Below are 10,469 nucleotides of genomic sequence, written 5' to 3'. Positions count from 1 at the left end.
TCGCCCTGTGACAGTGCTGAGGGAAGCAGGTAGGGGTGGTGAGGCAGGGGTGAGGGGTGGAGGGGGCACTTAGAAGGCAGCCAAGTGCATTATTAGCACAGGAATATTAACTGCCCCCGTCACTTCTCCCAGTCTGGGAAAGGCCATACCCATAAATTAGGACTGAGAGTCTGCCAGGCAGCGGCTTAATGAAGAAGGAGATGGACTTCAGGGAGAGCAGGCAGTGCCTCCAGAGGTCACAAGTCCAGCCCCAGCCCGGACAGAGGGAATCTGGAGCCAGAAGCAGGCAGGGGTGTCCGAGGCCACAGTGTCAGGCTGGGCCAGGAAGGCAGGGGCTCGTTCTGCTATGGTCACTGCTGAATCCCCAGACCCTGGCACATAGTAGGGTCTCAACCAGTATTTCTGGCTAAGGACCAGGTGACATGGCAAGTCAGGTGCTGAGTTCAGACTCAAACCCAGTCCTCCCAACTCTACCTAAGTCCTCCCTGGTTCCCAGCCCAGGTCTGAGGGTGTGAGTAGGAAAGCGGGGCGTGGAAGCAAAAGGCTTCTCAAGGAGATGTCTTTGAAAGGCAATTTCACAGTGTTCATGAGGTCACAGAACCTGGGAAGTCTGCCACTTTTCTCCAGGTGTGCAGCTGGCTTCACGTCTCCCGCGTTTCTGACAGTCACACACACCTGTCCTCTCCTCTCCTGTTCTTTACCACACTTGCTCTTTAAGGGGACATCCTAGAGGTAGATTTCTCCCTGTCATTTGGCTCCCGCAGGGAGGCCCCAGGCCTCTGGGCCTCTGCCCACCTCACACTCCAGCAGCACTCCCAGTGTGTGATCAGAGGAGGAGGTTGGCCATTTAGTGGGGCCCTGGCACCTCTGAGAGAGAGTCTGGAGTGCATGGTGTCAGGGAGTCTGGGCAGGGTCAGTCGGCTGCCCCATCTCACTTTTTACTGCAAGGCTTCTCCAGGTTCCCCTCCCCTTCCCTTCTCTTGCTGCCCTCATCTGGCCATGGCTTTGGTTTGATTCCTCTCTGTGTCTCCAGTGCCCAGCATGAGGCCAGGCACAAAAAGGATGGGCAGTAGGAAGGAACAACCAGGCTTTACAAGCAGGAGGCACAGTGCAGCTCTCTGTCCTCCCATCACACCTCTCTACCTTCCGGACTTTTCCTCCAAGGGCAGACGTCCCTCTAGTGCTTCCCAGTGGAGAATGTGGTGAATGTATTAGATCCGTTCTACCCCATACGTATCCTCCTACCTACCCCCCGCCATTGCTGGCCTTCAATCCTCGGGCTAACAAGATCTTTCTGCCTCCAGACCTTTGCAGAAGTTGGTACTTCTGATCTTTTTCTGTTCAGCAAACTTCTACTCATCTGTCAAAACCCAGTTCAAGTGTGACTTCCTCTAAGAAGTCTGTCTAGGTGGGGTCAGGGCTCTTACTCTGAGCTCTCATTATTTCCTGGGATTTCTTTTCTCCAGATCTTGATTAAATGTGATTCCTTCCCTGGATTGTTAGCCTTTCTAGGACTGGCAGAGTTGCATTCAGAAAAGGCTGAGTGAACGGCTGGGTTTGTAGAAGAGGTGAAGCTAGGGGCCCTGGACCTTGTTGATAGCCCCATAAGGCTATAGGCCACTGACAGACAGCAAGGAGGATGGCAGCCTAGAAAAGGCATTTAATGGGGATCAGTGAATGGTACTAAGGTTAAACACCAACTGGCACACAGTAGGCGCTCAATTCATTGATTTTTGATGACCATTGAGTTGATACTTAGCAGTAGCTCTCATATACATCTTTGGAACTGGGGAGATCTACAGATTTACAGATCACCTCCTCAGTTCCAAAGACATGCTCTCTGCTAATGCAGCTTAAGACTACAGTAAGTCCTGGCAAATAAAACATGCTGTTAAGCTATGGGATTGTTGCCAGCAAAAATCTTTGGGGCTTTTATGAGAGCTACTGCTAAACTAAGTATTAAATCAGTAGTTATCAAAAATCAACTAACAAGCTCTAACTTGCATTAGAGAGACCATCACTATATTGTCCTGGGGGACTGCCGGGCACCCTTTGAAGGTCATTGACAGATGTGTCAAGAGGACTTAATCCTTTCTCATGAGGAATGACTGGGAGAAGGCATAGGGAGCGTGCTGGGAAAAGACAAGGAGCCCCATGCACGGTCTCTGACTTGTGAAGAGCTGTCCTGGGCTAAGGGGTGCTCCTGGCCCCATGGCAAAGCTGGGGCTGTCAGAGTCTCAGGCAGGCTCCTCAGACACTGAAAGGAAAGGAGGGAGTGAGCCTCCCATCACGAGATGATGCCTCCTGTTGAGACACCTTAGGAGGCTTCCCACATTACCTCTGCAGTCCTTTTCAATAGTTAGAAGGCACACATTCTAGAATTAATTAGAAAATGCCAGAATTCTAGGCTTCTGCCCTATGGTTCTAGGGCTCTATGACCCTGAATGCAACACAATCCAGCCTGGGGACCTGGAGGCCCTCCTGTCCCAGAACTCACCGGTCCCCTGGCTTCACATATCTCAAGGAGTCATTTCATCCACACCCCCGACACGCAGCCTCTCACATACCCAATATGCAGGTCTTACCGTCTGGCCAGGAGAGCATGACGTGACACGGGATATAAGGGAGTATCAGATAATTCATTAGAGAGGATGATCCCAAAGCAGCAAACAATCCCTCTTCTTTCCGTCTGAATTAACTCCTCATTCTCTATAGCTGGATTTACTCCTGGATGGCCTTGGCTGAGGCTAATGTTTGTTAGTCTAACTCCATCCCCACCCTGAAGATGAGGAACGGGAAGAAAGAGGATGTAGAGGAAGTGTCGAATCCCACTTTGGCTGTGCATAACCCCTCCTCCGATGATAGAAAGCAGGCTGGCTTGGGGAACAATGTCATCCCAATGGGAAGTCCCTCCATGTATCTAGCCTTAATCCTGCTATGTGCAATCAGAGCCCATTTCTTCTCCCACAGTCTGGGAGAATGCATCAAGGGTCACTGCCCCACCAAAGACAGGTCCAAAATGCCCTCCTAAGAGTGCCCCCTCCCACCCCCATCAGCACCCCAAGGTCAGCAGGAATGATGCGGCACCACTAACAAGAGTAGAGTATCTGAGATTATTGCAGACTTTATAGAAAACTGCTCAAGGGAGATCCACATTTTCTGGGTATGGGGAGGGAAGGCAGGCCTCAAGCCAATATATTAAAGGAATGTGACTTCCTGGGTGCAGACGCAGCACAGGCTAGCCATTCTGCCTGCTCTAGAGGGTGGGGAGTCAGGGAGAGGACATCCTCTCCCCAACTCACCAATTGTGCTTTGGGATCACGGAGAAGGCAAGGTGCTGAGGTTCTGACCCTGAACCAGGAGGGCTTGTGCCTGAGGCAGGAGGCAAGACCCACTTCTCTTCCAGAAGATACATGGGGTGAGGTGGTGGTGGTAGTGGTGGTGGCAAGGAATCCCCAAGGGCGAAGAGCCACAGAGCATGGAGAAATAGAAGGGCAGCAGCTTCCAGCCCTTCAGAGCCCACTTCCTGCCCCTCTCTGAGGCCATGATGCCCCACTATCCCTTTCACACACTGAAGACTCTCTCCTTCCCCACAAGGATCTGCCAGTATGCACTAGGGGTGCATGGCACCTGCACCTATCTGGCAGGACTGAAGAGCTCATCCTGGGAGGAAAAGGGGATGAGGACATCCCAGGGACCGATTCCTCACTGGACCTTGACTAGTGAATGGCAGGGGTGGATGCTGAGTGCCAGCACTGGGTATGGGGGGGGTCAAGAGCCTAAGGCCTGGGCAGGGGAATGAAAGTTAGATCGGGGTGAAGAGCTGAGTCTGAGACTGGGGACCAGCACTGAGTATCGGGAGGCCAGCGCCCTAGTGGGAAAGGATGAGAGTCGACTCCACACTAAGGCTAGATGGGATGTGCTTGTCCCTGGGATGGGAGGGACATACTAGGAGCTGAGCCCTATGCCTGAGCCGAGGAAGAGAAGGGCCTGAGTCAGAGGCGGGGGTGGGTGAAGGCGGGGCAGGGGTATGAAGTATATTCTCAGATGAGGGGAGGGTGCCCAATCCTCAGAGCCCCAGGGTTGGGCCTCCATGCAGGATGGAGGGCTCTGAGCTCTGGGATGGGACAAAGGGCTCAGAATCCACAAAACCATTCTGATGGGGGGGCTGTGCTTCGAGTCCAGAATGGGATGGGAGGGCCCACGAGCCCCAGAGGGGACTGCGTTCTCCGAGCTGGCGAGGGAGGTCAAGGCAGTCTCGGGCGTAGGAGCTCCAAGCACAGGGTGTTGGGGGCAAGTCTCAAGAGCTTTGGCCTTTAAGGACAGAGTCTCTGTGTGAGCCCTGAGGCGGGGAACAGACTTTTAGTGGTTCAGGAGGGGAGGTTTCGGAAACTAGGGTGGGCAGGCGGTGTTTCTGTATTCGGATCGGCTATCTCTGGGTCTTTGATGGTAGCAGCTCTCGGAGGTGGGAAGGAGAGGGTACGGCTTAGCGCCTCCGAGTCGGGGGAGGGTCTCAGAGCTCGGGGCTCGCGGGCGTCTCATCTCCACGGTTTCGGGCCAGGCAGGGGCAGCCCCGAGCCCGGGGGCGCCGCTCAGAGCCCCGAGCCCGGGGAGGTGGCGCGGGAGCCCGCGGGCGCGGCGGGCGCGGGCACGCGGCGCGGGTCGGCGTCCTGCTCGTAGCGGTAGTGGTAGCCCTCCATCTGGTCCCGGCACGCCTCGCGCAGGTTGCGCATCCAGCGCTGGATGCCGCGGCGGTTTAGGTAGAGCACCATGAGGAAGATGAGGCCGATGAGCGCCAGCACCAGCCCGAAAAACACGTAGGAGGCTTCCAGCTCCGGGCCAGCTGCCTCCGCCTCCTCTCCGCGAGCGTCGGCGCCGCTCTCCGCGCAGCGCAGCCGCGCCCCGTCCAGGTCCAGCAGAGGCCGGTCCAGCAGCGCTCGCGGTGCGGCGCAGCGCAGGCGTCGCGCGTCGGGCACGCGCTCCGTGGCGTTGCGCAGCCAGGCCAGTAGGTGGCGCGCGGCGCAGCCGCAGCGCAGGGGGTTGTCGGCGAGCAGCAGGCGCGGCCCGGGGAGGCCGCCATCGCGCTCCAGCGCGCGCAGCTCGTCGGGGCCCAGGCCGGTCAGCGCGTTGAGGCTCACGTCCAGCTGCTCCAGGCGCGCCAGGCGCAGCGCGGCTGGCGGCAGACGGCTCAGCGCGTTGCCCGCCAGGCCCAGCAGGCGAAGCTCGGCCAGCGGGGCCAGCGCAGCGTCCAGCGCGGCCAGCAACGCGGGGCCGCCCCGTACCAGCGCGTGGTTGAGCTGCAGCGAGCGCAGCGCGGGCAGCCCGCGGAAGGCGCCAGCGCCCAAGGCGCGCAGCGGATTGTGACTGAGGTCGAGCGCCGCCAGGCTGGGCAACCCGTCGAAGGCGCCGTCCTCCACCACCTCAATGTGGTTGTGCGTGAGGCGCAGCGCGTTTAGGAGCGGCAGGCGCACGCCCGCCGCCTGGTCCCCGTCCCCGTCCGCGTCCCCGCCGGCGAAGGCGGCGGCGCGCAGCACCGTCAGGTTGGCGCCCACGATGGTGAGGTTGCGCGCGTCGGGCGGCACGTCCCGCGGAGGCTGGCGGAGCTCGGCGCCCGACGCGCAGCGTAGCAGCAGCTTGGGGCCGCCGAAGCAGTAGCACTGGAAGGGGCAGGGTGCCGCGGGCTGGCTCAGCGCCGCCGCCACGAGCAGCAGCCCGTGGAGCCCCAGCTGTCCCGCGCGCGGGGCCATCGCGGCCGCCCCCGCATCCAGCGCCCGGGCCGCGGCGCTCACCAGTGAGTTGGGAGCGCCTGGTGGGGGGCACGGGTGGGGCAAGTCCTTGACCCGGAGCGGCTGGCAGTCCCGGTCGGTCCGTTCGTTGTCTGGAAAGTCCGAGGAGCCGTACTTATTGGCTGACTGGCCGGGGGCGAGAGGGGTCAGACGGGGAGCGGAGCCCCCCGCCCCCGGTGCCCTCGCCCTGCGAGCCAGCCTCCGACTTCCGCGGCCGCTCCGGGCTCGGAGCCGAGTGGGCAGGGTTTGCTTCCCCCCTCCCCGCCTCCCGGCCTCCTCCTCCGCCCCCAGCAGAGTCTCCGCTCCCTCTTCGCTGTGGGAGGCGGGGTGGGAGGCTCCCAAGAATCAGGGCTGTCGGCTGCTGCCCTTTCTCTTCACCCTCTCCGCCCCCGCCCACTCGGGCTGCTGAGAACTTTGCCTCCTGCGGACTCCGACTTGGTTTCCCCCTCCTCCACCCCCCACATTTAAGCTGGGTCCTTCCTCCTCCCTCTCCAGCACGTGTGGGGCGGGGCCCGGCTGCGGAGAGCGGGCAGGTGGGTCACCACCAGGGAGAATTCGGGGGTTGGGGAGGACTTTAGAGCTGCTCCTACTACAGAAGGAAGGGATGAGGGGTGGGCTGAGAAAGTTACTTATTTTCCAGCCTCTTCCTAAGGCAGAGAGACTGGAAAATCCCCGGTCTCTGCTTTCTCCTCTGCGACCCTAGTTCCATTAGACCCGGCTGTGTCACCACCCCTGTAGGTCCTGTGGGACCAGCTTTTTCTCCATCGCATCCCATCCCATTCCATCCTCAGGAGAAGTCTGTGGCACCTGCTCCCCTCCCACCCACCAACTCTGGCTGCTCTGCCTCTGCCAGGAGTTCCCCCATCTGGTTTCCTCCACCGGGCTGGACTCGTCTGCCAAGCACTGCCCTAGGCACAGAGACACGGGGGTGTAGTGATTCTGCTCTTTGCTCTCATTCCCTGCCCCCAAACGTCTTAGACTCCTGGGATTCCGTTGGACACCATCAACCAGTCCCTCCAGGCTTCTCCGCCTGTGAGTGGGGTTTGGGGCACCAGAGGTTGGGAGAGCAGGAGCAGATTTTGCAGCACGGAGTGGGGGGTCTCAGAAAGGACCAGGGCTGAGGTGGGGGCTGAGCTGTTTACAGATTTGTTTTGTTCTGGATTTTTTTTTTTTCCCCCAGAACTGGGAAGCTCCAAACCTGATTTAAAGAGACAGGCTCCTGAGAAGGAAGCATTCCTGGCCTTAGCATGAATTATTCAGGCTGGAGAGGCTGACACTTGATCCGCAGGCCATTCGGGTATCAGCAGAGCTGCTTGGGATAGAGGCTCTCCCCTCCTCCCAAGAATCAGTCTCTTTCTCCTGAATTGGGGACGGTTATGTTGACTCCTTCCCTGAGGTTATATTTAACAGATCGACCAAAGGATCAATACCACTTAAGGAGAAGAGGCAGACCCTGCAGTGGCCTGGGTCTTGGGCAAGGACCAACATTAAGGGGCAGGGCTGGTGATGGTGGGGGTCCCCCAGCTCTCCCCTCCTCCCAACCCTCTCTCTTCCCTACCCCTGTCATAACTCTCCCAGGTATGAGAGCTCAGATGTGCTTCATGTAAGTCCATGCAGACTCATTCATATGTGCACATAGGATTGTAGGTTTGAGTGCGTCCTGGCATGTATCCATAAATTGATAAAGACATACATATTTGAATATGCACACTTCTGAGCCCATGCAGGTTCCTGGGTACATTCTCAGAGGGCAAGCTTACAGGCCCATGCATAAGCCATGCCAAGCATAGGGACCCAGAGATTGGCTAGCACAGTCAGACCCTACTCCTCCTGCCCTGCACCATGCCCTTGGTCTGTGGAGGTAGCAGGCTGGTGATGTCTTTTCTCACATGGGCACACGTACTCAAGTAGATGCCATTGGGGCTGGGCCCCCAGCTGTAGCACTCCCCTAAACCCCGGCCCACACAGCAACATGTCCAGTTCTGACATCTCCCCTGGTAGGAGGCACTGGGTCATCTTCACTTCTGTGTTTCCAGTGTAGGGACTATCATCACAGGAGAGTGTGTAGTGCAAATGACAGACTGAATGAACAGAACGATCTGTTTCCTTGTCTGCTTCCAGGCCCCGCTGATGCCCACTCCCTCTTCTGCTCCCCAGGAAAGGTGTTGCATGGCCACAGGCACCCTTGATTGGGGGGGTGCTGGACACCTCATTTGGGGAAATGAGGCGTGGGGAGAATTTAGAATCATCAGGTGCCAGAGAATAAGGCAAATGTCCTCTGTATTGCACAAATGGGGAAATAGGCCAAAGGGGCCCCAAGGCCCCTGTCAAAGTTTCAGGGCTTAACCTAGAAACGTGGCCCCAGGGTCCTTGCCCAGGACTCTGTCCAAGATGGTGGGGTGCATCTGAGAGGGTCCTGCACCACAAGGAAGTCTTATCCTGACCCCAGGAAGCTAAGGCTGGGAGTGGATGCCGTGGTTGGTCTGGTGTGACCTCAGGCTTGTGTCAATCTTGGGCTGTCACCTTCCTCTTCTGTAAGGTGGATAGGCTTTGAATTCCTGTTCTTCCTGTTCGTCTCAGGGCTGTTATGATAAAGTGAATTGAAAGTGCCTCAAAACAAGAAAAATCATTTCACCTGGGTCTGGGGGCCTAGCACCCATGCTGCCAGACCCTGGATAAGGCATTGCCCCTCTCTGGGACTAATAAGCTCCCTTGTCATTTTTCCCTGTTCCATGTTCTTTCTTCTCCAACATAGCAGATTTGTGGTAGATGTTAATAACATGAGTTTCTGCTTGTCTCTCTGTATGGCCTCTACTCAGCCTTCTCTCCTCTCTTCCCACTTTATATAGGTGTTTCCCTTCTAAATTCTCCTGGAACCAATTTCTCTCTCCAAGTTCCCCAAGGAGTCAAATCTGCGGGCCACTGGGGCTGAGGGATCTCTGTTCTTTGGAGGAACAGCGCTCTCCATCTTAGATTTGCCAGTGTTCAGTATGCCTTAAGTGTTCAATAAATGTGTGTCCACTTGAGTCTGAGGCTGTGTGTTTATTCTCTGATGCATCTGGTGGAAGTCTCTTCTCTTGGACTGTTTCCTGCAGCTGGGGTGCTCTCTTGATTCTGTTTCTCCAGTCCAGTCTGCTGTCCCTCAGGACTTGTGAGTTTTGCCCCCTTCAGGGAGCCCTCATGTCTTGGCTCTCCATCCTTTGAACTTCATTTGTCAATCAGAGGGTTAAGACTCCCCTGATCTTCTTGACTGTCAGCAGCTGGGGCTCAGGACTGGTCTAATTTCTTAGGAATCAGTACAGAGAAGGCACCAGGGAACATTTGCTGGATGAAATAATGATTTAAAAATCTGTGACTCGAATCTCCCATCCCTATGAGGTAAGCTCGGTGAGGATCACTCATCTACACTTCATACCAGGAGATAGCCGCTCAGAAATGTTGAGTGCTTTCCCTAAGGTTGCACAGCTGACTGGGACCTGAGCCCGATAGAAGCTCAGGTTTCTTGCCCATCTCCTTTGCCGCAGCCCCCCTCATCCTAGGATCCCTCTCTCCTGGGAGTGTGGCTGGGTCAGATCCCAGGGGAGCCTGTGGGCAAAAAGCTCACACCCTTAGGGTTTCCTTAGGACTCGGAAGAAGCAAGGTACCCCTTGCTACCCATGCAGAGTGATCATCTGCCCTGTGCCCAGATGAGTATCCCCCAGGTCAGCCACACTGGATCTCCATGCTTGAATTTATTACTCCTCTAGGTCCCAGAGCCCCTCTGTGAGTATTCCAAGATGTTGTCTCTACCTGAGCCTCTAGTGCCTTCACTGGGCCTTTTCTGCTGGCACAGACCCTGCTCTTGGTCAGCTCCACTAAGCCTTGGTAGGGAACACAGAGTGTGATGACGTCCCTGAGATCACCCAGCAGGTAGCCCCTTCTCCAGCTCCATTTTGTCATCAGAGGTGTGTCAATATTACTAAAGTCCTTGGACACACCTCAGTTTCCCTGTTGCAAAAAAGTGTGTGTGGATGGGATGGTCTTGGGGGACCTAGTGGTCTTGTGCCCCTTGGCTTTTTAGGGATAGGGGTCAGGGAGGGGAAGGTCATACTGGGATTGGCCCAAACTGGTGCCCCCACCTTCTCAATATGTGACCTTGGCATCACCCCAATTAAGGCCTTGGTTGCCTGACTAGAAATTGGTAGGGGTGGCCTGGGGTCCTTCTGGGGTGGATGCTGTAGTGTCCTGAGATCCAGGCTCCCTTTGTCCTCTGTCCCAGCAACCCTCCTGCTGCCTCCCTGTCCCTCTGTTTCCCTCTCCTCCAAGGCAAATGGAGGAGCAGCAGGCGGCCTGACATGATGAACTCAGCCATGAAGTAGTAGTGGGGGAGGCCCCAGCTTCTCTCCTCTTGCTTGACTTCCTTGCCAGCAGGGATGGGAAACTTCACTGTGGGCCTTGCCATTCCCATTTCTCACTCCCCCTCCCCTCCCCCCTGCTGCGAGACACAGGAAAATCCATAGGCCCAAGATTCATTTTCTCCATTGAGTCAGCAGAGGCCCCAGCAGAGGCCCACGCTGCTTCTGAGGGGCAGGCAACCGGCTTTTAAATAACTCTGATATTTAATACCCTCCTCCTCCGTTCAGTGGCCTGGGCCTCTGGGGAAAGGCTAGAATAAATAAGCTGGATGCATCCTCCGAAAGTCCT

At 56.7% G+C, this 10,469-nt stretch overlaps 1 protein-coding gene across 1 annotated transcript; it reads right to left on the bottom strand.

Moving 5' to 3' along the window:
- Positions 1–3,106: 3,106 nt before the first annotated feature.
- On the bottom strand, positions 3,107–6,017 carry TPBGL (trophoblast glycoprotein like). The gene has a single exon (XM_033206265.1). The coding sequence runs from the start codon at positions 5,745–5,747 to the stop codon at positions 4,593–4,595; it is 1,155 nt and encodes a 384-aa protein (XP_033062156.1). The 5' UTR covers positions 5,748–6,017; the 3' UTR covers positions 3,107–4,592.
- Between the last annotated feature and the right edge of the window lie 4,452 nt (positions 6,018–10,469).

Source organism: Trachypithecus francoisi, unplaced genomic scaffold (genome assembly GCF_009764315.1).
Source record: "Trachypithecus francoisi isolate TF-2019V2 unplaced genomic scaffold, Tfra_2.0 Lachesis_group8, whole genome shotgun sequence".
In the NCBI taxonomy this organism is placed as follows: domain Eukaryota; kingdom Metazoa; phylum Chordata; class Mammalia; order Primates; family Cercopithecidae; genus Trachypithecus; species Trachypithecus francoisi.
Note: the sequence above shows the minus strand (reverse complement) of the source record. Positions and strands in the feature narration are given on the sequence as shown.

Coding starts and splice junctions, on each gene's coding strand:
- TPBGL (XM_033206265.1), bottom strand. CDS start 5,747: ATGGCCCCGCGCGCGGGACAGCTGGGGCTCCACGGGCTGCTGCTCGTG.